Source organism: Manacus candei, unplaced genomic scaffold (assembly GCF_025592945.1).
Source record: "Manacus candei isolate 608988 ecotype Guabito, Panama unplaced genomic scaffold, ASM2559294v1 h1tg000023l, whole genome shotgun sequence".
Taxonomy (NCBI): domain Eukaryota; kingdom Metazoa; phylum Chordata; class Aves; order Passeriformes; family Pipridae; genus Manacus; species Manacus candei.
Genome location: NW_026138071.1, coordinates 3,208,340 through 3,234,894, shown reverse-complemented (window position 1 = coordinate 3,234,894; position 26,555 = coordinate 3,208,340). Strand labels below are relative to the sequence as shown.

The following is a 26,555-nucleotide window of genomic DNA, read 5'->3' as shown; positions in this document are numbered from 1 at the left end:
CTAGGAAGGAGTAGCACCACAGAAATGGGCATTTTTGATTAAGATCCATACCAGGTTTTTCACACATTCTTAAACCTTGTTGGAGACACATGAGTCACACCAACGCAGCCAGTCACTCCAAACTGCCTGGACAAGACGGGTTTCTTCATACAGCCGGACGTCATTTCCTGGGAAACCTTGTCCTGCAGCATAAGTCCACAGCTGAGGCATGCTGCCCCCCGCTGTCAGGCTGTGCCCCAGAGATTCAGCTCCCAGCAGGAGAAAGTCCAGCCACATTTCTAGTTCTTCCTGACCCAACAGCCATCTTTATTTGCCCAACACAAAGTTAGGAACATGGATTTTAAAAGAAATTGCTTTTTTTTCTGCTGCTCTCCGCTGTATGATGTCAAGCTAGAAGTTCTTACAGAGCTGCACATCAGTTATGAACAGATAAGCAATTTCTGCCAATTATTCTGACCCCGTGTATCTCACATCTTAGCTGAGGATGTATTTTCCACAGATTTGAGGTGCAAGCACTGCCTGTTTCACATCAAACAATGCAGAGGGAAGAAAGCCTGCAGATGTACACAGCAACACTCTATTAAAAGGTAAGGAGTGTCCACGACCAGCAGGCTGGTAAACTGATTTCTCTGGCTTGCCCAAGGTGACAAGTGTTTGATATAAAGGCACACTCACCCAAGTGGCTTCCTCGACAGTTTAGGGCGACAATGGAGAATGGTCTCATTTGAGTCAAGAGAATGTTATAACCTCACAATTATTTAAGTGATCAGGCTGGATAGGTCAGGATTAGCCAGGCCAATGGTTTAGATTTGTCCTCCTCTGCCAGGACTCCAGTCTTAAAATAGCCACGGAATTAGTGCCAGCCACCTACCTGAGCAGCCAGTTATTATCACCTGGGCTTTCCTCTGAAACCTTCTGCCAAACCTGACCTGCAGCCAACAGCAGCAGAGAGTGTTTGATCTCAGACAACAAAAGATCATGGCTAAGTAGGTGCCAGAGAACCCAAACTGGAATTTCTACAGGTCTCAGATTTGCAATAAAATCCAAATTCTAAGTTCACAGTCAAACTGCCTTTTCAAACAGAATGGATATCTGCCATCAGCCCTATGACAAGCTAGCTGGAACAAAAATAAATCTTAATGCAGAACAAAAAGCTACACTCAGTTCTCTGAGTGTAAACCTGCCTTCCCACTCCTGGTTCACCCACCCAGATGTTTATTGCAATATTGCAATGTGCTTATTGGCCCCTGAAGCAGAAGATACCCTTGTTTCATGCAGGCAGCGAAACTAAAATGCAGGGACAAGGTGCTGCAGGGACAACAGAACTGCCAATAGAACCCAGACTGCTCTGATTACTGATGCATCTTCTCAGAGCCTGGCTCAATCTAAGAACAGCTTTATCTAAGCTAGTTGTCACTGTTTGCTCCTCTCTACAGCTCAGCAAGAAGCCCTCCTAAAAGCAGCCACACTTCACAGGTCCTTGAATATTTTCTGAACCAGGCAACAGCACATCTGTGGCACACAAAACCCCGGAGCTACCTTTGCATGGCCAGCCCTGAGGTAAAGCAGTACGTCAGCAGGTGCCACCTGGGACCTCTGCAGAGTGAAATGTCTTTCACAGAAGTGGGTGAGGAATGAACGTGACTCTGGCTGAGCCACCAGCCACCAGCTCTGTCACCCTGTGTCCTCCGCAGCAGGGAACACTCAAACACTAATCTTTGGCCTGCACAGTGAAAGGAATGGGAATCTTGAATGTGAGTGACTTGAGCCATCTGACTCTGTCTCTTTTCCCCATCTTCCTAATCCAAGGCCTTTCCAAGCTCTCTGCAACCTCTCCATATTCTGGCAAAGGTAGTTTCCCAGGCATTGCTGAAAGTAGGGCTGAAAGGCACTGGCTTGCTCAGGCAGTGTGGTATTCTACTTCTGCCCTGGACAGTACAGGCAGATCTTGACTAATCACAAACAGGAGATGAAATTCATAGAATGTCTTCCTCCTGGGGGGAAAAAAATAAATCTCTTGCCCTGTATTTGTCCAAAATGTGAGAACTCACATGAAACACAGACAGTGGGTTAAACAGAAGAACCACTACCAGAGCCAACAAAGTTGAAAAATGGGGGTTTTTTTAATAACCTGTCATTAATTATAAATCTAAGATACATTTGCTTTCCTCAGCAAGCTCTGAGTGGACAGCCTCACATTTTCTTTCCAAACAGTGAGCGGTAGAGTCAAGTTACAAAATTAACTGGAGGTTCCGGCACGACTGTAGCCATGTCACAGCACGGGCACTTGTGAGCACAAAGTCAAGAAAATCTTCAAAGGCAGAGAAGGCCATAGGTCTTCTGATGGCTACAGCAGAGGGGGAGGATTTGTGAACAGTCCTTGCCTAGGAAAGACTAAAACAGTCTAGTCAGGATGAAGAGAGCCAGGGCAGCAGAACCACTAGAAGGTCCACCTCAACAGTTTTTAAGTTGAGGGAAAACATGGCTATAGCCCCTAAAATTTTAAGTCTATTTCTGTATATTCAGGTTCGGTCTTTTCCTTGGCTGCTTCTTTGGCCTCTGCACAGCGTTCTTAACACTGGCAGGGGGCAGTCGGAGAGTTACTTCATCATCCTCTGCATCATCATCCACCTGAGCAGCTTTCCGGCGCTCGAGCACTGCAGGAGTACAGACTGGAGTAGGATCCTGAAGAGATCAGAAAAACATGATTCACTGCAAAGCCACCTGCCAGAGAAAGTTGTCACTGCTCCTGTAGTACCACAAGGCATCTCAGTCCACCTCTCCTTCAGAATTTCCACATCTTAAGGAAAATTGTTCTTTTTTTTTTATAACCAGCTATTTTTTTAGATATTATTTCTTCAGACAAAAGTGTCACCTTCAAAAAAGTGTATGTAAAAGGCAAATGTAAATTAATTTACATTTTCTAACAACTCATTATGCCCGTTTGCTTTCTAAGCTTTGTATCTCCTGACTCAAAGCACCATGAAAGCCAAGAGGAAAAGAATCAGGGTGACAGAGGGAAGTATATCTGAGACTGGCATACCGAAATTCCACAATCAAGCCCCCAGCAGAGTTGAAACATCCCAGCTTCGTTATCTCAGTAAGACCTCAGAACTCAGCTGACAGAATGTACAAGTTATTCCTCACAATCAGCCATGTCCCAATTATTACAAGTAAATCCAGCAACATTCAAAATAAAAAAAAAAAACAAACCAAAACCAACTCACAACAGTGATGAAACAAAATCTTACAGACCTTTTTAGACTGTCAGTATCCCAAATCTCAGTCCTGATGACCTGAATTTCCCTTTCATCCTAATGCTGCTCTTAGCTGGCATTTGTTTCCAAAACACCAAATACCATGCCTGAATAGCACGGGGTAGAAGGGACAGCACAGTATGTAAATGGGGACACACTGCACTAGACTGTGTTAACAATTCAACTTCCTTTTCACCAAAACAGGCTGGCACTGTAACATAGGGCAGACCAACAGCAGGATACCAGCAAGATCATTTCATACAGGTTAAAGCACAGGTGTAGGTGGTGTACAGGTGCCTGTCCCCAGCAGAGTGAGTGCTGAACAGCCAAGTTGGACAGCAGACCCACCACTACCTGGGGGCACCATGGGATGGGCATTGCTGGTTACAAGACGCTGAGCAGAAGCCCTCGCTGCTGAACACTCCCACGGGGGAAAGAACCGAGATGATTCAACCGCCCTCCCTTGTTCAAGAGTGTTAATATATCTCAAAGGAGCTACTGGCACAAAAATCTCTCAAGCAAACAATGTCGAGGTTTTTGATATCAAGATGAAGATGCTGGTTGCAGACGTGAAACATCTGCCCTGGTGTGAATGGCGGAGTGTGGTACTGGACACCACCAGGACTAGTCAGTCCGTCTTACCTGGCTGGTCAAAGAAACGTTCAGTTTTGATTTCTTGGATGTTTTAACTTTTTTCCTCTCTTTGCAAAGGGCCTGCGTAGCCTAGGAAGTAAGACAGATCAGGTGGATCACTACAAACTTCCTTGTGGGAAGTTGCAAACAGTCACTTAACAGTCCACAGGTTTCTTTGTTACAGTAAATAGAATGACTGACACAGAGGTGATCTGGTTTGAACAAAAACACCCAAAGCAACACAAGAAAAGCTGCTCCTGTGCATTTTAAAAACATACCATGTTATACAGCATTGCTTACAACTCAAGCACTTGATCCAAGCCCTCTGCAGAGGAGTGACATCCTGGTTAGTGTGGGCAGGGTCTATGGATGGAAGCTCAGGGCTTGAGACCTGCCTTCAAACTCCACCCTGCCAAAGCCTCCCACAGGGCTCAGGTAAAGCCCCTGCTGCTCTCCAGTGAACTGCACTCCAGTATTAAGCCACAGAATGTCTAACTGCTTGTACCTCCCCGAGGCTCCAGGACTTTTGCCAGTTCCACACAAGACAGGTGATCTTCTTGTACTTAGCACAGCCCTAGAAACACATTTTGCACAAAACACTCATGGAAATGGTGCCAAACTTACAAATCCTGGGAAGTCATAATCGAGCCCCTTTTCAGCCAGCCTCTTCCTTAAGAGCCTCTCCTTCCGCAGCAGGCGCTGTGTCATCCTGGCCTTCTCCACCAGGGAGCGGATTCTGTTGTACCGCCGGACCGCCGGCTGGGAAGGCTTCCGGAATATCTTGTCACAGCCTTTGAAGAGGTCCTCATGGACCCTTTCAGGAGGTAAGAACTGACCTGCACCACAAACATGGGACAGGAGGTCATGGCAGAGCTCCCCTTCTCCCCAGACACACCCACACAACGCCGCTCACTCCTTGTGACAACACTGTCAGTGGTGCAGCATCTTATCAACACAGAACATGCAACTGAGCACTCAGTCACTGGGAGAACTGATGGAGGATGGATGGAAGGAACACTTCAGTTTCACCCAGAGAAATCACAGATAATTGTTTTACAACAACACACAGCTCATAATCCTTTACAAAGCAAGTGTTACTGTCACCCCGTCTGAGAAACTCACTGATTTCATTAATCTTGTAATCAAAAAAGCCCCTTATGTCTGACCTTACAGAAAACAGCTGCAACAGTTACAAACAACAAGGAGTTTTCACATTTGCTGCCTCCACAGCAAACCCAACCATTCCCTGAGATTTCAGGTTACAGAATCACACTGTGAGCATTATCAGCCCAGAGGAAAAAACAGCAATGGTGACCAAAGGACTGCAGAGAATCTTCTCTATACATGACGAAAAGAAAGGAAGGAAGGCAGGCTTAGTCCCACAGAAAATACTTCTGGGAAAAAACTTCATAAAAAAACCTTAAGGTTCTATGAACAGTCTGAAAAAAAATAACGGAAATACCTCTGAATTTCCTTTCCACATTAGAGGACTTACACTTCAGCTTATACTTACACTTGAGCAGTCTTTCAGAAAACAGGTAGTTGTTCATTGTGTCTGCAACAATCTTGGCCACATCATCACACTCAAACTCTATAAATGCGTAGCCTTTGCTGCCTCCAGTCTGTGAGTGATGACAGAGACAAACCTGAAACAATGCTTTGGTACCTGAAAAGCTCTATCAAAATTATTTTATTCTTCCAAAGTCATAACCCCTTACCAGCTAAACACAAGTAATTTTGAAAAGTTCAGTGAAATAATGAAAAGCACCAGGTTTAGGCCTAAACTGGTATTACGTTATTTGTAAAATACGTTTGTACATAAAATAAACAGCTCACCAGCACATACATGTTAAAAAACACATCTGCCCCTCATGGCTACTGTTCTGTGGTTGTTACCAAGCTTATACAGCAGCCTCATAACGTGATAGCAAATCCAGAAACGAGAAGAATAACTGAACACAAAGCAACAAGAAACTAGAGCGGAATCGTGACGTTTCACGTCGTCTCTCGAACTGGTGCGCTCCGGCAACATCCCCCACAGGAGAGAATTTACTTACGGAAAATGGGCCGCAGGAGTCGCGGCCGAGCCGCCCGTGCTCGGTCGGGGGCAGAGCCCGGCGCTGCCGGGAACGCCGCGTCCCACGTGTGGCACGGGCGGAGGGGGCTGCGGAGGAGCCTCCGGGCGCGGCCGCTGGCGCAAGGAGGGAACCCGGGTGTTACAGAGCCCGCCCGGCCCAGCCGCCGGCGACCGGGTTTGAGGGCTCCGCCGCGCCCCGGCCCCGCTCGAGCAGCAGCCGCAGTTTCTCACTCACCTTCTTACTCCTGGAGAGCCGGAGCCGCGTCACCGTCCCGAACTGCCCGAAGTACTCGCGGAGCTGCGGCTCGCAGAGGCCCCGCGGGAGGTGCCCCACGAACACCACGCCGGGCGTCAGCTCCTCCTGCGGGCACAGCGTGGCCGCGTCAGACCGGGAAGGGACCCGCCGCGCCACCCCCGCCCGCCCCGCTGCGCCACTCACCTTGGCCGCCCGCTTGTTGCGGGACCGCTGCACCTTCTGCTGGAACTCGCGCTGCAGCCGCGGCTCCAGCGCCAGGAGCGGCGGGGCCTTCACGGCCTCAGCCGCCGTGGCCGCCATGCTGCCTCCGCCGGAAGGGCGTCACTGCCCTCGCGCCCGCGCCGCGCGGCCGGACGCCGTCTCCCAGCAACGAGGCCCTCACGCGACCCCGCCGGGACCGGCCCGGCCCCGCCGCTCCGAGACGCGGACACGGGCACGGACACGAGCACTGCCGGGGCCAGCGACTCCCTCCCCGGGGACACCAATTCTCTCCCTGGGTCGGGCAGCGCGCCCGAGCCGCCCCTCCCGGCTGCTCGGGCCGTTCAGGCGGTGCGCGGGCAGCCCGTCGCGGGCGCTGAGGCGGCGCGCGGGGCGGCGGGAGGCCCCGCGGGCGGGAGAGGCGGCACCACCATGTCGGTGAGCGACATGTTCGCGGCGCTGCAGGGAGCGCTCGGCCAGGACCAGGACATCCGAGAGGTGCCGGGGGGCACGGGAGAGGGCCGGGGCGGGCGCCGGGGGGGGGCTGGGGCGGTGGCGCGGCTGACGGCGCGCTGTGCCCGCAGGAGATCCGGAAGGTGGTGCAGGCGCTGGAGCAGACGGCGCGGGAGATCCTGACGCTGCTGCAGGGCGTGCACCAGGGACCCGGCTTCCAGCACAGTGAGTGCCGCTCCGCCTGCCCCGGGCCGCGGGGGGAGGGTTTCAAGCCAGACAAGTAGCAAAGCTGCCGTTCAGCCCTAGGGAGCACCGTTCTCTCTTTTTCTCTGCTCCCATCTCAGTGCAGAGCAACGTGTTCTTCTCTAGGTGTTTACTTCCTGGGATGCTGAACTGGCTCTTGGGTATCCCTCTAAGTGACGTGTGCATGGATTGTTCTATCATCACTCGCTGGGCCTTTGTATCAGTGTCCTCTTCCCACCCGTTCACCCCTCACCCCAAAAAGCTGCGGTCCTGAAAGCTCTGAGGGTGCTCAGGGTAGACTGGGAAGGGGCTGGGCTTTAATCTGATTTGTACAAAACAGATTCTGTGTGTGTGTAAAATCTACCTAATGTTGCAAAATACAAATTGAATTTGCAAAGGCTGAAAAAGCAGGAGCTGTCCTTGCTGCGTGTTTGGGTGGCAGCAGGAATTGTTCTGCTGTTTTTGAGGTTTGGGTCGTGCCTAGCCTGGTTCCAGGCTCTCAGTCCAAATTTGCTTTAAGATGTTTGACAGAATGTTTCAGGGCCAGCCTGTTTCCTCCAGGCCATGAGAGCAGCACTGCTGGTGTCAAATGTGCTCTTTCAGCTCCCCCGTTTCTCAGCTTACTGGTGATACTACTGGAATAAACTTACATATGTGACTTAAAAGCATTTTGTTTTCTAGTCAGCATTTCCTGAGAAGAAGCAACTATTCTGACTTCGCTGGAAACTCTTGAGAGGAATTTGGGCAGGCCACCCTCCGAAGGTGAATAGAACAAGCCTCCCCAGGTGCTGTTTTATTCACCTGCAGAGCTGACTGGTTGTTTTCAGCCTGATGTTCACCAGGACACTCCTGCTGGAGCTGGAGGCCTGGAATTCCTCTGGCCTCAGAGAGGGTCTGTGTTTAGCAACACTTGAGGTTTGACCTATGCTGTCAAGTGCAAGTTCTACCTGCTTGGGAAATCTGGCAGTGCTGGAAGTCAGAACTGCTGATTGGTTATTTAGACAAGCTGTGAAAACCCATGGATGTTATGTGGATGACAACTTCAGGGGCTGTTTTCCAGCATTTAATTTTAATTCCTGGACAGAGCTGGTCCTGGAACTTGCAGAATTTGAGAAGAGATTTGGAGTAGTTGAAGAAAAAAAAAAGAACAAAACCAAAACCCTCCAAACCAAGCCAAAAACCCAAAGCTTCAGTTTATAGTTCTTGTAATATCAAAAATAATGAATTCATGCTTAATAGGTTAGGAGTTAACTCACGGTAACAGACCTGTCAGTTTGTCATCAGTTACCATTGTAGTAAAGAAAGCTAATAAATGTTTAGATTGATAATAGAATGCAAATTAACAGAAGCATTGTTGGGGGAGAACAGCACCTGTCAGATGTCACATGCTCAGACTGCAGTTTTATTTGATAGTAGCTGTAGTTCTGCAGTGTAAGTACCTTAAATGTCTGTTTGGCTTCCTACAGCATCTTGTTGTTTGAGTCAGTACTGTGTTTTTACTAAGAAACTAGAATGATTAGGAGATTAAAAAGGGATAAACAATGACTCCTGTAACTATGAGAGTTATTCTCATTGCAGCAGAGTTCTGGTTGTACTTTGTAACGTGAAGATTTTTTTAGCCTTACACTTATTTATTCCAAGATGTAAGGAAACTATTAACACTATTAATAAACTATGTTGAACTAGAAAAATATTAAATTATACATAAAATATACAAACTAATAATAAAAAAGTCAAAAATACTATTAATTACTGCAAGTTCACAGGTGACAGAGCTTCTAATGCTGAGTAACTGCAGCTGTGTTGCTCTGAATTGCAGCTGGAGTTGGTGCAGCTCCAGCAGAAGCCATTTTGCCAGTTGTTCCTTGTGCCAGTGTAAGTGGGAGAAGATTTCCTTCCTCCTGCAGCCTCCTGGTTCCTTTGTTTATTCCTGCATCATCAGCTGAGGGGAAGTGATGAAAACTCAGGGAAACAACAGAGAGTCAGTGAGAACAGGGAAGGGTTTGCATGAGCAATCTGTCCTAAGGGTAAGCAGTGGTGTGAGCTCTGTCAATAGAAACATGGCATGGTTGGAAGTTTGATGGAGGACAGTTCCCCATACCAGCCAGGGGCTTTTAAAAGGACATCTTGCATAAGCTTCCTTGGCTCCCTGTCCAAAATGGAGTTTGAGAACTGCTCAGAAAGTTGCCCAGGGCAGTGTGAGCCTGCTGGTAGCTGATGTCAGCCAGGGTGACAAGCAGGATCTCCAGAGCCTGACAGCCACCTCAGTGTCTTTGCTCTCACAACAGCAACATCAGGGGTGATACCTGTACAAGGATAGTTTGAATTTGGGGGTTATGTGTCTATCATTGGGCACTTCTGTCTAAACCTTTACAGTTAATTTTACAGTTAATTGTTTATTTTTGTCACAGGTTTCCTGTGGTAGAAGCCAAAATGCAAATGTGTTCCTTACTCTGTCCCCCCTGGCTATGTGACAGCTCACAACAGAGGCAGCCCTTAGCTCTCAGTGAGCTTCACATGGGTCTTTCATCCTGGCTGCCACACAGAGCACTCACACCTTCTGCTTCCTGAAGCTTTTATTTTTTCCTATGTTATTCTCCATCCCTTTTTTCTTTAAACAGAAATTATGTTTTATTAACTGAAAAATTTTATAAACACACTTAAGTGACATCTACTAGGGCTTGTTTGATAAAAACCACCACAGCTTTCAGGTTTAGCTTCTGTGGATCTTGCGTGAATAATCCTTGTTTTTACACGTGCAGGAGAGCCTGTCAGGTTGATCTCTGGCCTTCCTTGGTCCGTGGCCAGGATTTGTGAGAGGGCTGCAGTTAAGAAGTTCTGGTCTAACTCCTCTGGTCGGTCGCTGGTGCTGCGGGTGCAGCGTGGCTGTAACTCCTGCTGGCAAACGGGAGGTGGCAGTGGGTGGTATGGAAACGAGATCGCTGCTCTGCAGAGGGTAACACACACTGGACAGACTGAAACCCAGTTTCTGCAAATACATCATTAAAAAGCAGGAAATGCAATTACCTGGAGGGATGTTACACCTCACATAACCTAACTCTGATTGATAAGAAAAAAATAGGATAAGATTTTAATGTAGAGAAAGAAAAGTTGCTGTTCCATTGACTGTATGACTCAGAAGGCCCAGAGCAGATCAGACAGCCTGGAACTCAGGAGTCTTTCTCCTTTAACTCTGTGGTTCATGGTGTGACAAGAAATACTTCTTAGATGGATTCCGAGGGTCAGTAGCCTGTCTTGGACAATGAAGAAGCACAAATGGCACTGTCTACACTAGAAAACTTTGCTTACAAACCCCTGGTCCCTGTCAAGTATCCATTTCCTGAATATACTCATTCCCTGAATGCTGTGCTGTTTCTTTTTCAGTCCCAAAGAAATGTCAGAAGGCTCGTGAGCACTTTAGTACAGTGAGGACACAGATGGAGTCTCTGAAGACCAAATTTCCTGCTGATCAGTATTACAGGTGCGCAGGATCACACCCAGCCAGACACAGATATATATGGGAATTACCTGGGCATTTGGCATCATTGCTATGGAATAATGATTTAAAGGTGTATGGGCTGAATGCTTCTTTCTCTTTGAAAAGTAAATCATGATAGACAAGTATGAGGTTTTTGTCAGCATAGATAAAAAAATGCTTTTGCTCAAACACTATAACTTTTCACTAAGAATACTCAGTATTAAATTATTTTTCTAGAAACTTTCTTAAAAAAAAAGAAAGCTCAAGAAATTGATTATCTTGTATCTGGGAGCTAGGCATTTGCTGCTCCCTTAATTCCAGTTAAGTTGTTTGGTTTGGGGCATTTCTGGAAGCAGAGCTCTAAATCTGTCATGAAATGGCTGTTTGGTCGTGCAGACACTAAATGAACTTGTCACCTGTGTGTTTTGTTGCTGCCAGAAGGGGACAGTGTCTGGCAAGAACATTTCAAAGAACAAGGATCTTGTCAGCTCAGATCTGCTGAGAGAAGGTGGGAGGGAAAGCCTTGACTGTCTGTGGGCACCCCAACCTGGAAAACTCTGGGAGCTGAGTTAGGTGTGTGAGAGGGACAAGCAAATGCGAGTGTCTGGCCAGTAACCTGGGGATGGAGTTCTGGGGTACCAAGGAGATGGTTTTCAGCTGGTGTCATTTTGTTAAGCCCAGAATACTGCAAAATGCTGTGTAAAGGTAGAAAACACAATGCACACATAATGTGTGCCTGTTGCCTAATGCTCCAGTAACAGACATTACTTATTTATACCTTCACTTGGTGTTTCTTCTGCAGATTTCATGAGCACTGGAGGTTTGTGCTTCAGCGGTTGGTGTTTCTGGCAGCGTTCGTAGTCTACTTGGAGTCAGAAACATTAGTGACTCGAGAAGCTGTTGCAGAAATACTTGGGAGTAAGTTAATCTTGTAATTAATAAATTCTCCATCAGTGAAGGCCATCCATTCAAACTGTGTGAATCTACCAAAAGAGTAGCACAAAGATGTGAGCTTACTTTTTTAACTTTTTGCTTTTAGTGTTCAAAAAGGGTGGAAAACATTAAATTCTTTACCATAAAAGAATTGTGTCACCGCGGAGCAAAAGATTTGAAAAAACACAAGGAAAATACATCTTGTATATTGATGTAAATTCAGTTATTCTCTTGGATTGATTATAACCTCTTGCACTGCCACTTGAGGACATACAAGATGCTGAATAAAAATGCTGAGGAGAGGCAGTAATTTCATCATACATACAGGAAAATGCTGACTTTTATTTTGTAATAATATTTCATAAATTTGATATTTCAAATTACCTCCAGTAAACAAATGCAATTTCAGCTGGCTGGGTTTTGGTCATGCTCAGAATCACCTGATCACCACTCTGTTTTTGTCTCAGTTGAAGCTGATCGAGAGCGGGGCTTTCACCTGGACATTGAAGACTACCTTTCTGGTGTATTAACTCTCGCCAGTGAGCTGGTAAGGAAGATATTCGTGCATGTTTTTGGATTGAAACTGATGTAAAAACCCAAAGTAATGTATTTTTTAGCTTTCCCAAATTGTTCTGGAAGTTCTGATACACACCACCTTGATCTGAACTTCTAGCAAGATGCTTCTCTGCATGTTCCTCACTGATACTTTTAAGATTTACATTAATCATTTGATTGAAAATCCAGAGTTATGGTCAGCAAAAAGGTAGATCTAAGTATAAATAATCTGACTGCCTGAAAACAGGTGCTTCATTTGGTAAAGCAGCTGATGGGGACAGTGCTGTGATTTGGGTGGGTGCTCTGCCAACGTTCTCCAGTGTGTCTCCTCTCACAGGCCAGGCTGGCAGTGAACAGTGTCACAGCCGGTGACTATTCCCGCCCTCTCCGCATCTCAACCTTTATCAACGAGCTGGATTCTGGTTTCCGTCTCCTCAACCTGAAGAACGACTCTCTGAGGAAACGCTACGATGGCCTGAAATACGATGTCAAGAAGATCGAGGAAGTGGTTTATGACTTGTCGATCAGAGGACTCAATAAGGAGGCCACAGTTGGTGCAGGCGGAGAGAAATGAAGGATGCTCGTTTGAACAGCATCATCGATTACCTCATGTGGTTGCCAATTTAGGAAGTATCTAGTGAAGCCTTCCTACAGTAGTTTAGAAGAACTGCAGCTCAAAGCTGCTCTCTATTTTCTTACAAAAGGTGTGGTACAGGTGTTAGATGTTTTGTAAAATCATGTCTAAATTAGGGCAGGAGGCTCTCTGTTTCCAGTGGAATTCCCCTGTCAGACACACGGTGCTGTTCAGTGCACAGCAGCAATAGTCAGTGACTCCCATGAGCTGATTCCCATTAGTTCTGTAGTGTAGCTTCCCTGCTCTGGCAGTGAGGTGCTGTGGCTGTGACTGCTCACACACCTTCAAAGACGTGTGCACAGCACACACCTCAGTGCAGATACACAGGATGTTTTAAAAAACACAGTGTGTAAATATCTACTTTTTTTTAAGACTTTTTTTTTTTTGTCTTTTTGTTTCTTAAATTTTCACCTAGGTAAGTTGAACAGATTTGCATAACCGTTTACTAACCAGATCTTTTTAAATGGTTTCTGTTGATGTAACCCCCTTAATTGAGAAATTAGTGAAAATATTCCTGAGAATTCCTCCATTGGAACTGGTGTCTGGCACATCTCTCTCTTTCTCTCTCTCTCATTTTTATCTTTCCTCCAAGATTTCAGTTACCATGGAGAGCAAGGTTTTCTCAAAGGCCTGCTTTCTCTATCTGATATTTTTTTTACTGACATGAGTAAATGCTGAGTTTGAATATGATCATTTGCCTCAAGAACTCAGTCTAACCAATTTTTTAATGTTTTTTTTAACTTCCAAGATTTCTGAATAGAGAAGCATCTGAGTTGTAACAACCTGTACAGGCCACAACTGTACCCTTGTCCTGAGATTAAAAAAAACCCAAAACTATAGTTTGTGTAGTTAAATGTTTGTATCTTGAGAAAAGGGCAAATTACTAGTTTCAGGTAATTGCATGTAAGGTGTTTGCAAACACCAACAGCCTCTTTCACCTATGTAAGTGGAAAGACTCATGGCTCCCAGTGTGCTTTTTCTCTTTTCCTGAATGAGTTTTTCCATTCTCCTACTTCTGGTGGTGCAGGAGGGTTAAGGAGAACAAATAACTTCTGTAGGAGGAGTAATACTTCCAGAGGATGAACATAAACAGTAAAGTTTATGTGGGGTTTGTTAGTGTTTCAGTTTGTTAGCAAAGATTTACCACGGTTTCAGTTAGGGGGGTTTATTTGTTTATTGGAAGAAAATGATTTCTTGGTTATTTTGGCCAATAAAATGTGTTCTTTGATTTTGGCCATTTGGTATCTCTGTCTGTTTTCTGATCACCTGCTGTTGTTTGCTTCCCTTCCTGGGACCCTGCTCTGATACACTGGCATTTCAGTTATACCCAGATGGTAATATCCCTCTTTCACAAGTGAAGAAAATGAGGGTGTAACTTCCTGAGTCCTATGGCAATGAGACCAGCTTTCAGAGTACTTCTTTGTTCTTGCCCTGTGCCACTGTTTGCACCTTTCTGGATTTAACTCTGTGGAGGTGGGAGGAAGGAAGGAGCTTAAGCCAGTTTTGCTGCCAAAACCAGAGACGTGGGGTGAAACAACACACTGAGGCTCTGAGACACAGCTGTGCAGATCAAGGTCACACAGGAAATGTGTGGGAGCAGGGGAATAAGAGAAAAGTTTCCTGAGCAACAGTTTGGGGTGTCTCAGGTTGGAGGACTCCTGGCATGTGGAACTGGGATGTGAGGCCACGGGGCAGGGCAGGTTTCTGGTTGCAGGGCTGGTGTTAGTTAAGGCTTTGTCATGGCTTATGTCCCAGGTACTCCATTTGCATTTGGTCATGCAACAGATCTGCTTCCTGACACAGGATCCCATGTGCCTAATGCAGCTTTTCAGTAGATCCCAGATCTGCCAGCTCTTGCATCTCAGTGTTTTCCGAGAGCTGGGTGGACATAGAGCAGTGCTGTGTCACAGGGAGGGTCAACTGGAAGAGCAAGTCTCTTACTTAGGGCTTAAGAGGTGCAAAGTGTGGGATCCTTCTGTCTAGGGCTCTGTGAAGAGCAAGTGCCTGAGAAAGAGACACTCCTGTGTTGTGTTCCTGGAGTGTGCTAGCAAACACCTTGTTCTTTGCTGTTCCTAGGTTTTGAGAGAGCCTAGCATCTTCCTCTGAAAAAGCATCATTTGCAAGAGCCAGGCTGTACAGTGCATTCCCAAGCTGGGTCTGGAGAAGGGAAAAGAAAACCAGTAATTCTTTCTAGGCTGCAGCAAGGAGGTAGCCTGTAGGATCTTGTGGCCTTGACTGTAAATCTGCACAGTACCCTGATCCTAAATGATAAGTTGTGTTTGCATCCCAGAGCTGGGAGCAGAGGGAAGAAGGAAAACCTGGAAGGATGGGGAGATGTCTCTTTTTGACCCTTCCCTTTCCCAGGGGGAATGGGAACAGGCTAGCCAGCAGGGAATGGCAGTGAGCTCCAAGGACTGCAGAGGCTTGATGGCTCATGATGAATCAGATGCACTTGAACTCTGAACAAGTAACTCCTATTGGTACTGAATGGACTGCGCAGCGCTGGCAGCTGGGAGGGGAGTGAGTCAGAGCAGGAGCACTGAGTGACTCAACAGCCAGCATGGCTGTTCCCGGAGCCACTTCAGCCTCAAGTGTATTCCCAGGAGCACTCTCTTGGATCATCTTTGTATTCACTCATTTGGTTTTTGTTTGCTTTTTGGGTTTTTTTTGCATCTTGACGTCATTTCTGTGTTGTTGTTTGTTTTTTTTCAGTAAAAAGGGCACTTAAGTAGTTGATTAACTGCTCCTTATTTATAGCACTGCCTGTTCAAGCCTAGTAGATCAATGGAAGTGGTGACCTGAAACGGTTCGGGAAGCAGGGGTGAGCAGAGCTCCGTGGCACAGGATGCAGAGCAGACCTTGGGGCTGGCTGTTGAACTGGGCTCTGCCTGCTGGAATTCATTAACTGCAGCCAGGGTCCAGCCACCTGTTTAACCTGGCACTTGTTAAAGGACATGTTATCACCTCCAGGCTGCCCTTTTCTGGTCCCAGCAAACATCTTTGTGCAGTGAACTGGATCAAGGAACTGATCTTTAGTTTTCAGCAGTGTTTGCTCCCAATCTGGTGCATCACACAGTCCCTCCACATGCTGTACCAGTGTGTGGAGGGAGGCTTCCTCCTCTCCCTGCTTTAAGTAGTGTCAGCTTTAAGTATGCTTTGACCTGTAACACTATGTGGTAAACTTTGATTTTTCTTGCAGTAATTTAACTGCTTTTTATTTTGTAAATAATTTGTCTTCTTTTCACTGTGAGGAAAGTGAGAACTTCTGTGCTATAGAGCCTCACTCAGGTTTTTCAGCCAGTGAGTTCATTACACACTAAGGCAATTAAGGAGAGCAGGGGGTCTGTGACCCCAGGGGTCTGTGCATGGATGCCGACCCGTTACTCACCAGCAGTCCATCTTCCCTCATTAAAGTGTTGCCTGTTGCTGGATGCTGCAGTGCAGCTCTACTGAAGAGTGTGTAGAGGCTGTTCAGAGCCTCCTCCCCCCTGAATTCATGGAGTGTTGTGAAAGGAGTGTTTGATTTTGGAAGGAAGAGTCCTATCTGGTATATGTCTCTTGTCTGCGTGATGTGGGTCTGGCATGAGTTAGGTAAGATGGGTATCTCCTGTCAGGTGTCACTGCCTGTTTATTGTCACTTCAACCCAAGATTTTAGCCCATGTGAAATGGTCCAGAGCTATAAAAGGCCTTGTGCTCTTTGCACAGTTAGGTTATCCCAGGCATCAGTCATGGGATCTGCTCTGTGATGTTCTTGTGACCTCCAGGCTTGCTGCTCCCATCTGCCCAGCCCTCCACCCAGAGAGAGGTTTGATGTGGATCCTCCCAAGGATCTGCAAGGGAAGCTCCTGCACTAAGAGGGAAGGGTTCAAAACCACTGGGGCTCCACTTACACTGAAACAAAGGATTCCTTTGCCTGGTTCTATGCAGAGAACCTTCCCAAGGTCTCTATCCAGTGTGCAGACTGGATCTTCTCATTTGTAGCCAAGATAATTTCTCAGGGATGCAAAGCCTGCAGTAGTGGAGATCACACTGGGGCAGGATTTGAGCTGGAGAGTTGCAAGTTATCATTACATTAATCCCTGCTAATGGATCTAAAGCCTAATGCCAGCTTTTCAATGTTTTTCAGCTGTATAACTGCTCAAGCCTGGGCAGAGACCGGTGCTGCAGGATGCTTTGCCTGTGTTCTGATTCCTCCAGAGTGTTCTTCCATATCTGTTGAAGAACAGGAACTCTGTATTCCTATCACTCAACTTTTCCATCATGCTGTAGAAAGGTTTCCCTTAGTGGATCACCTTCAACTTCCTGAGGGAGATGTCTTATTTTGGACTGTACACTGTTATTGTCAAAACTTTTTTTTTTAATAATGCTTGTACCTGTCTCCAGTTGTACTGATATTCTGCAGCAGCCTGAGAGATATAAGGCATTTCCTTTGCCTGCCTGATCAGTAAGACTTTTAGCTCCATCATACTCCACTGTAGTGACAGGTCACTCAATAATGACAGTGAGAGCTTTGAATATTTATTTGATCTCTGGGAGGACAGTTTTCTCCTTTGCTTTTGGTTTCAGGTTTTTTCCAATTTCAAGTCAGAGAATGTCAACCTAATTCCAGCTGAATCTCACCCCCACATGCATTCAAGAGGAGACACAGCTGACATCACAAAATGAGAGTTACTACAGCTGCCTCATCCATGAGCTCTGAAAGGATCTTTGATATAGTTCTCAAAGATTTAAATTATTTTCCCTTTGAGCATGTCAGGGACAAGCAGGAGAGTGCGAGATTCACCAGAATCTCCTGCTGGAGATCTGATTTCCTGGGATTTTTGCTGTGTTATAAATTCATGTGCAGTGAAGGCAGGAGATCTGAGATGGTCTTGGAGCTCTTTTCAGAACTTGGGATGTGCTGAGGTCAATCTCTCAGTCCTCAGTGACAGCTACAGTAGCTTCTTGCTGCCAGACCAAAGCTGGTGCTCCATTTCAGATGTGTTCTTGATCACAGAGTGGAGACCCACACTGAACGCCCCTTCCCCATCCACACTTCTCTTAAGGACAACCAGGAATGTACAAGGACATCATAAAGGAGATCTCTGTTCACCACAGCAGAAGTCTCTGCCCTCTAAAGTATTCGCTCTTCATCTCCCCATGTTTTTTTCAGGCTTTCCCACCCAGCCTCGTGACTCATAAAGGAGCTATTCTTTCTTTCCTTGGGACCTGAGCTCACAGGGGGCTCTTAATCCAGTGTTTTGTCTTCTTGTGTGTCTGCCTTCAGAACTCAAAACTATATGAACTCTATAAATAAAGACTGCCTTTTGTTGTTTTCCTGGTAAATGACCAGTAAGGCTTATACTAAATTCTTGTTAAAGGTCATTTTTGAGTTCTGATAAATCAAGGGAGTAACTAACTTTCTCTTATTCCCTGTGACGTGGTACGTCCAGAAAGGTCTGTTTGTGCTAGCTGGGTAAGTTCAGTGGGCAGGAGTCTTGAAAAGTAATCTTAGTACTTTGTCAGTCATGACAATGAAAGGCATAAAAATATGATGGAGTTTGGAACAAATAATTGCTTTCTTGGCTTACAGACAACCCTGTTCCCAAGTACCCTGGGTTATAATAGCATTTTGTCAGTTTGTTAATCAGAAATGGAAAAATACAGCACAACTAATCTCCATGGCTGTCAAGTAAGACATGTACATGTGATGCTGAAAGACCTGGAACGTCCCAGGAGTGGGATCATGCAGTTCAGAAAGGTGTCTAAGGATTATGGAAATCTACTGCCTTGTCAGTGTGCTGGCACTCCTCGCCCTTCCTGTGCCGCCTCACCCCACATCACGGGCTCTCCAGGGCCATAGGGATTGTTCCATGCTCGAGTTCCCTTTCAACACCTGTAATTTACAGGCAGCCAAGCAGCTGTGTACACATCGGATACATAAAAGGAGCACGTGTGTTGGAAGCACAACCTCTGTCTGGTTTGACAGGTTCAACAATCCCACTGTCGCTTCCCCTAGCAGGCTGTCCCAGATCAAAGGGCTTGTACTGTTCCCTGGCCACAGGTTTTTTAGACAGGACTACAGCACCAAGTACATGTCCTGCTTGTAACTCAACACCCTGTGATTATTTATGGACCCTCTTCTGGGGACAGTTTGCTGGTTCAGAGGAAATAGGCCATGATTACTTGGAGCCTGGCAGGCAGGTGCTTCCTGTGATACCTAGAAATACCCTGAATCTAACAAATTGAACAATCAGCCAAACGCAAACTCGATGCTAAATATCAGACCTTTTACGTATACTTATTGTTCTCTAACCTTTCTGAACAGCCAGGCTGGCTGAAGGTATCTTGATTGAAAGATATGACTGTACAAACAGTCCACAGCTGGTTTCGAGCATGAATTGATGTGGAGAAAATCACTGTGCTGGAAAGTAATTGAAAACTTTCCAGAAAGCAGCAGCTTTGTGTGGCTGTGAAAGCCAGTTGCCGTTTGGATAAATTAATCTGTTACACTTACTTGTACCTATGCCTTGCCTTGTCAAAGCTGCCCCAGAGGTAATGGAGAGAAGATGGCTGTGCCATTGTGATCCTGGCAGGGAAGACAAAGGTGCTACAAGCTGTTGCTTTTTACGTGTGAGGTGAATGGGGCTTGAAGGTTCATAGATGCAGATCTGTCATGACAGCATAAGAGAAATTTTCCTCCAGCAGCTGCTCTGCTCAGGCATCCATCTCTGTGAAAAACAAACAGCAAACTAAAGCAATGCCTCATGCTCTTCACTGGCTGTTCAGTATTTTGGGGAACAAACAATTATTGTCTAGCAACTAGGAAATAGCTGGAGGGAATTCCAGCTCACCTGAGGGAGCCAGGCTGCTGCCCTGACAAGCATTTTGACAGCTATTGCTCACTACAGTGCTCAGCTATGTGCAGCCACCCTCACGTCTTGAGCACCCTCCAGATGATGCAAATCTTTCCATTTCCTCTAGGACAAAATGAAGCACCAGAATGCTGGATGGTGCAGATGAAGAGAAAATACAGCAGATGAAGAGAAAATACAGTGAGACACAGCATGTCTCACTGCTGGTCTCTGCCTCAGTGCCTGAAGCTGTGGCCAGAGGACAAAGCACTGGGCACAGTTTGAGGCCTGCTCAGGGATTGTGTCATTGGTGACTTTACAAGACTAAGGCTACCTTTATGAATGTGGCTTCTGTCTGCCTTCATGTGGTGCCCACTGATGCTGGTTGATCTCTGGAGAAATACACGAATGTGCTTGTATGAATCCTCCTGTAAAATAAAATGCCTGTAACAAAAATACTGTGTTGGTATTGAATAATACTGATTGGCTCGGTCTTTACCCTGCAGGCCTGAAAGAACATTTACAGGCTGTCCTCCAAGATCCATGAACCAATATTTAGGCTCCCTTAATTTTGCCTCCTGGGCTGAAATCTGGCCTTTGCTGTGTAAGTCACAGCGTGACATTTTGCTGATCTTGTAATCGCAAGGCAGCGGTCAGTGGTAATGTCAGCCTGAAAAGGTTAAACCCCGTTTGCCTTTTTACTATTGTTCAGCTTCGAGTCATTTCCCTGCTGAGGAACTGAGAGAGGCTGGACCTCACGGGGTAGTGCTTTGTGCCCTCACGTCTGGTGTGCTGAGACCTGGCCCAGGCAGGACTGCAGCCAGAGCAAAAGATTTTGTGCCAGTCTGTTGCTGTCTAGTGAGAGTTAGAGTAGCAGGTTTGTACTGTTCTCCCAGCCTCATTAGGAGTAGCCCCTCCACAGAGTAGATGTAGGCACATTGTTCACCTGAATGCCACCCACATGTGAAAGATATACTCCAGAGTACAAATATTTAAAAAAGACACCCACCTAAAGTAATTGAAACATAATTATTAAAACCTTTTATGTTACTCTACAGTACAAGGTAAATTGTTCCTTTCAATTAAATTTTGAAATACACTAGATTACATCATTTAAATAATTGCAAACTCTTAAGTTCACTATCAGTGGTAGCAGAGCTGTATTTACATATACTTCTGAGAGATTTCAGATGCAGCATTATGTTCCAGTCCCTAAGTCAGTTAAATAACAGACTTTCAGTGGGGGTATGCTGCTCTTCCACAGGTTCTACACATATGTGGGGTGTATGTGTCAGAGAGCAAAAACTCCTTTTATTCATGTTTGCCTTTTTTTTTTGTCTTTTTGTCTTTTTTTTTTTTTTTTTTTGCTGTGTGCATGCAGCTGAATCTGAGCAAATTGACACCTACTTGATGTGGATTAAAGATGAAAGGCCTTTCTTTTTAAACAAGTATTTTGACTGAATATACAGAGGTGAATAATGAAATACAGTCCTTAGGAGTAGTGGTGGAAAACATAATTTTCTTCAGCTTTCATCCTCTGTTGCATAATACTGCACCTAATTTTGACCCTGACTTTACCTAATGCTGATGAAATACAGTCAGTAGTGGAAACCTCTCTCATCAAGACTGGCTTTCAACACGATCCATGCAATGGCAAGCATCATACATCATTCTCCTGCAGTGCAATATCAACAAGTTAAACAGTATTTTCCTCTAGTGATCTGCTCCTCGAGGGGAGACCATCTCTGTATGTACATGAGTCACAAACTGGTTGTGAGTCCTGAGGCTGGAGACCAGCATTAGGCTCTGGTGCTTCCAGTGCCGTTAAGAGTCTTTGGGGATCAGACTCCTCCCTGTGTTGTCCATGGAGCACAGCAAGTTCAAGCCACTGAGGCTCTTGATGGTCTCTGCACATGACATTGGTCAAGCCAAGTCAGCCCGTGCAGGACTCAGGGCCTGGTGTGAGGAGTGCTGATCATGATGTTGGGCAGCGCGTTCCGCCGCTTCTTCCAGGAGCCCAGCTCCCTGGAGTACCGCCTGATCTGCCTGAACCAGTGGTGAGTCCGTGCCCGGTCACTGTCCCGGAACACAAACGCCTCCCTCCTGATCTCAATGAGTTCAAAAGTGTCGTCACAGTCTGGATCAGTAGAGACAATGCAATTACTCAGCCTCAAGGGCTCCCTGAGCAAATGGAACTTCCCGTTATTTTTGTCCCTGATGAGTACCAGCACAGCATCCTTCACAGGCCCTGGCTCAGCTGATTCCAGGCTGGACTCAGACACACGCTTCATGTTCACCAGGAGGAGAACCTGCATGTTCTGGAACTTCAGGGTCTTGCTGCCTTTTTTCACCCACTGGCCATCGGGGGGCTGGGCCAGCTGCAGAGACCCCTCCATCACAAATCGCGTTTCCTCCCGCAGCCAACCAACAGTTTTGAGGGCAGTTTCTCTCATCTCAATATTAATGACTTCCCTCTTCTTCTTGCTGTCCTGGCGAAAGGATCGGAGGGTCCATGTGTTCCCCTCCTGCTTGGTTTTCATATTGATGTGCTCCAGGTGGGACTCGATGCGGCTCTTGGCCTCCCGCAGGCTGCCGTGATCCGGGTGGTACTCGGTGGTGGCCTTGATGATTCTGCTGAGCAGCAGTGGGTACTTGGTGACTCTTTGCAGAGGGGCTATCAGGAAGGACCTCAAGTTCATCCGCCGCAGTGCTGTGTTGTCATTCTGGGAGACATTGAGGAATATTCTGCAGGGATTTAAGAAGAGAGAATGAAATGGTAGCTGTTCTGCCAGCAGATGCTGCAATCCTAAAAGCAAATGAACAGCATGGTGCTGCTGGGCACTGCAGCCTCCCCCCCCCGGTTTTGCAACCTTGTGAATTCTGTCTTCTCAGAGACCAACAACAATTTCTGTACCTGTGCCCAGCTGCAGAACCATGATGAGGTGCCTGGGACACCAGCACACGGCATCCTAACAGTCTTCTATTAAATCATAAAATAGCAAGGGTGTGATCTTTCCCTGGTACACCCTGATGTAGACGCGAGGCACATACATCATCTTATATCAGATTATGTTAATTTGTAGCACCTTTAAACATCAGATTACACAGCATTCTAAACAAGAATTTGGTACTGTCATCATTTTAAGCTGAGCAGTGGAAAGACAAATTATTCGCCTGACGTTCCAGTAAGCTGGGGCTAAGAATGGGAAACAAATTCAAATCATGTGTGCCTCACGGTGGCTTTCCCCAGTGGAAATCCAACCTGGGCTCTGGCACAGGGACTGAGAGCTGTTCTCAGCTGAGCATTATTTGGTGACAGTTCAGTGCAGTGGTCAGACACTGCTACCACAAAACATAGCTGGGGACCAACTGGTTGCCTCAGTGGAGATACCAAGAACTCAGTATTCTTTGGAGATTACATTACTGTCCTCACCCCAACAGAGTGGTAACTGAAGAAAGTTAGCATCAAACTTTGATCTAGTTGGGCTGACAAGGGCTTCAAACTCAGCTTGGTGCCCTTCTGTCCCCACAGCCTGGATGAACGTAGCCACATTCTCACCTGAGCAACTCCTTTTCCTTCTCCAGTGCGTTGAGCATGTTCACGGAGGAGGACTGCTGGAGGCAGTAGGTCTGGAAGGCTGGCAGCATGTTGACAAACTCTAGGAATATTTCTCCGATGCACACAGTCATCAGGTCATCATCCCCCTGCAAGGATGCAATAGATTCCCTGCTTGGTTAGCTCAGGAGAGACACAGACACAGAGCCTGCATTCAATCCTGTCAGCATGACCCTGCTGCAGGATCTGGTGAGCACCAGACCAAAGGTGGAGCTGGGCTCACCCTTCCTAGTGGAAAGGCAGTCCCTGCAGGTACCGGGGAAGCAGTGGGTGGGGAGGGGAAGGAAAGCTGGTCTAACTGCTTGCTCTTCCACAACAAAGAGCTGTCTTCCCTCCTCCTGTGCACTCAGCCAGCTCACCAGAGCAGGGGCTCAAAGGCCAGAGTGAGCCTCTATTCAAGAGCGTGTACTGGGGCCCTGCAGCAGTGCATAAATTAACAGAGAGCATTCAGGAGCAAATGTGTAGGGGAGGCTTGTAACTCAGTAACACACATGGCACCTAACAACTTCTGCAGTTGCTCCCAGCAACTGGCCTGGCTGGGAAGCAGTCTCCTTCAGCTGTGTTACTGGCCTACTTTGATGCCTAGAGGGAAAAATAAATACCATGGTAAACTGTCCTCTGATTTCTGGGTGCATAATAAATTATGAGAATAGCAAGAATTTGGTGCCATGTAATGCTCTTAACTCTGTCAAGGTGTATGCTGCTGACATGCTCTGCAATCACTACTCATTTCACCAGCAAAAGAGGGAACAGTTCTCTGGCTGCTGGCAGCTTTTCAGTACAGGACTGAGCTCTGATTGCCAAGGCAAGATGGAGGAGATGGGGAAACCCATGGCTGTTTGTAGAAGCCATTGCCTCAATAAATTATTCACAGGGACCATCAAACGGGCTGTGCACATCTGTCTTCACTGTGCCAGGTGCACGAGTGGTTGTCCAAATTGCCAGTTTTTGAAACATGTGTCACTCAGTCTGACATGCAGGGTTTCAGAGAGGGAGAGAAGGGATGTTTTCCTAGAGAGCAAAACATCCTGGAGAAACTGACACAGCAACAAGTGGGGTTTGGTTTCTTGAAGAAAAGAGGGTGTTGAGCTGTTTAAATGTTGTTTGAAGTGACTGTCTGCTGCTCTAGTCTTACTTCGATTTCTGTGCCCTCTGACCACCATGCTAGTGGGGCAGGAAAGCTCCTTGTGCGAGGCAGGGTGCATAGGGTGGTACACAGCCAGTACACAGAGCTGTAGAGCAGGGAGCAGCCTGTGCTGCCTGGCCCTGCAGCCAGCCTAGAGCGAAGCTGCAGTAAACTGCAAGCCAAGGCAAGCACAGCCAAGCCAGCATGAAGCGAGTCAGCTCAGGGCTGCAAGAGCATGGCCTGAGAGACTGACCAAGCTGAGCTTTGTGCCCCCATGGTCACACTCTTACCAGCATCCAGGCTAACCAGCTTAGAGCTAACTTTGGTAATGGGACCATTAGGTCCTGTTAATGGGATAAATGAGCAGGGCTGCTGGTGGCCTGTGAGGTCAGTGGCATTACCACAGCAGAGAGTGGGGCCAGCAGCTATGACCTGGCACACAGCTTCTGAAATCACTAGTTTACAATAGCTGAGGGAACAAGGGACTAGATAGATGATCATAACCCAGAAATCATACCTCCTGCTCCTCTGCTCCACCTATGCTGCCCCACTGACACAAAACCTATTCCTGCCTGCCTTGTCTAGCCCCTTTAGAGCACACAGCATCATACCTGGTCAAAGGCCTGATCGATCTCTTCCTGAAGTATCTCCAGGAAGTTCTCATTGAGGTCAATGAGCTCCTGGATGTTGCTGAAGATGCCCTGGAGCTGCTCCTGGCTCAGCAACCCAGCCGCCTGCATGGGGAGGTAGAACTCCTCTTTAATGATGCGCAGGTCCTCTCCATAGCTGGCCTCTGTGTTGACAAACTCCAGCACAGACTCCTTGCGCTCCGTCCTGCGCTTGCGGCACTTCTCGCAGAGGTCAGCCCGCCTCTGGTTGCAGTTCTGAACATCTGTCTCCACTGGCAGGTCCCTTTCTCCACAGTCAGTGCAGGGACGGTGGGCTTCCCAGGCCTGCAGGGAGCTCAGTGTTTCAGATGCCCTGTTCCTCCACTTCCTGGCTGGCATTTGGCCAATACCACTGTCTGCCCTCTCCACATCTGCTGACTTGGTCCGGGTGCCCTCGCTGGGATCCAGGTCATCCCGGGCATCATTCACGCCAACAATCCCACTGTCTGTGCTCAGGCTGCTGACGTTGCTCCAATGGTGCCTGGAGCGGAGGGAGCCACGTGGGGCACGGCGAGTCTCATCAAAGCTGCCACCATGGCCAAGGTTGGCTTTTGCTACCACTGGACCTGAGAACAGACACAAATCATTACAGGCACTGCCAGCTGCAGAGAGCTCACCTGAGGATCTCTCACCATGAGGAATCCTGTGGGGACAGGCTACATCTGGTGAAGCAGGGCTCTGAGCTGCCTCCCCTCCCTGTTTTGCTGCTGAGACTGGCAAGGGTCAGAAGCAAATGGCTCCCAGGTGAAGCCTGGAGCCTGTCACCCCTGCACTGCCCACACCTGTGAACCCATTTGGTCTGCCTCTTCCCCTGTCATACAGGGACAGAGACGCAGCAGAGTAAATCCTGATTTCTTGCATGCCTGGGTACAACCCAGAATGCTTCCCTTCCCCAGGTCATAGAGTTACTCCATATTTACAGCAGCACAGCAGGCTCAGCATCTGACCCTTCAGCCCCTCTGAGAGTGCAGAGCGTGTACCATAGTCTCGCTCCTGCCGGCGTTTCTGCGCGTGCTGCCGCGCTGCAGCCGCGATCTTCAGCTCCAGCTGCTTCCTCTTCACCGAGTCTGTCGGCATAGGGTCACTGAAGTGTGGCCGCAGCCGGCACTCCCGCTGGGCCTTGGCACCATCCGTGCTCTCATGGACTATGTCGGAGCTGGATCGGCGACAGCCAGGACTGGGGGTCTGCAAGAAAGGCAGGAAAGGGTTTAGAGCAAGGCTGTGGTCAAAGCAGCACCTGGTCTGCACCCACTGGACTTTAGATGCCAAAGGAGAGGAAAGGCAACTCATCAGCAGTGGGATTGTAAATGCAGCTCCACTACAAGATCATTAAGGAATCTGTTCCCCCTGGTCCCTCTGTCTTGCTCAGTCCTAAGAGCAAGAACCCCTTTCCCTTTGCTGTTGTGTAGCTCTGAGAACACGAGCGGGTTGGATCATGGCTGTCAAATACCCATGAAGGAGTCAATAGCACAGCCCAGGCCAGGGGCCTGTCCCCAGGATTCTGAGCTATCTTGCCTCTGCTCTGTGAACATTTTGGTGCTGCAGGGTCCACAGCTCCATCCTCCATGCCTTACTGACATCAGCAGTTTGACCA

At 47.3% G+C, this 26,555-nt stretch overlaps 3 protein-coding genes across 14 annotated transcripts in view; 1 reads left to right on the top strand and 2 right to left on the bottom strand.

Annotated features, from left to right (window-relative positions):
• Positions 1–2,104: 2,104 nt before the first annotated feature.
• On the bottom strand, positions 2,105–6,564 carry NIFK (nucleolar protein interacting with the FHA domain of MKI67). Its single transcript, XM_051787034.1, has 6 exons — positions 6,407–6,564; positions 6,203–6,328; positions 5,404–5,512; positions 4,515–4,726; positions 3,900–3,980; positions 2,105–2,685 (listed from the first exon to the last, which is right to left on the bottom strand). Exons 1-6 carry the CDS (start codon positions 6,521–6,523, stop codon positions 2,509–2,511), a joined length of 822 nt encoding a protein of 273 aa, XP_051642994.1. The 5' UTR covers positions 6,524–6,564; the 3' UTR covers positions 2,105–2,508.
• A 194-nt stretch (positions 6,565–6,758) lies between these two features.
• Positions 6,759–13,945, top strand: TSN (translin). Its single transcript, XM_051787036.1, has 6 exons — positions 6,759–6,919; positions 7,006–7,099; positions 10,502–10,598; positions 11,398–11,513; positions 11,996–12,075; positions 12,421–13,945. Exons 1-6 carry the CDS (start codon positions 6,854–6,856, stop codon positions 12,655–12,657), a joined length of 690 nt encoding a protein of 229 aa, XP_051642996.1. The 5' UTR covers positions 6,759–6,853; the 3' UTR covers positions 12,658–13,945.
• LOC127470920 (uncharacterized) overlaps positions 11,483–26,555 on the bottom strand; it is a 53,865-nt gene continuing 38,792 nt past the window's right edge. For 4 of the 12 annotated variants that reach the window (XM_051787008.1, XM_051787009.1, XM_051787010.1 and 1 more), the window contains exons 4-7: positions 25,942–26,146; positions 24,905–25,527; positions 23,111–23,256; positions 20,008–22,296 (exon numbers count right to left, since the gene is read on the bottom strand). In XM_051787008.1, coding sequence (XP_051642968.1) covers positions 21,501–22,296; positions 23,111–23,256; positions 24,905–25,527; positions 25,942–26,146 — 1,770 coding nt within the window. In that variant the 3' untranslated portion in view covers positions 20,008–21,500. The other 8 variants (XR_007904459.1, XR_007904461.1, XR_007904457.1 and 5 more) reach the window with 8 other exon arrangements.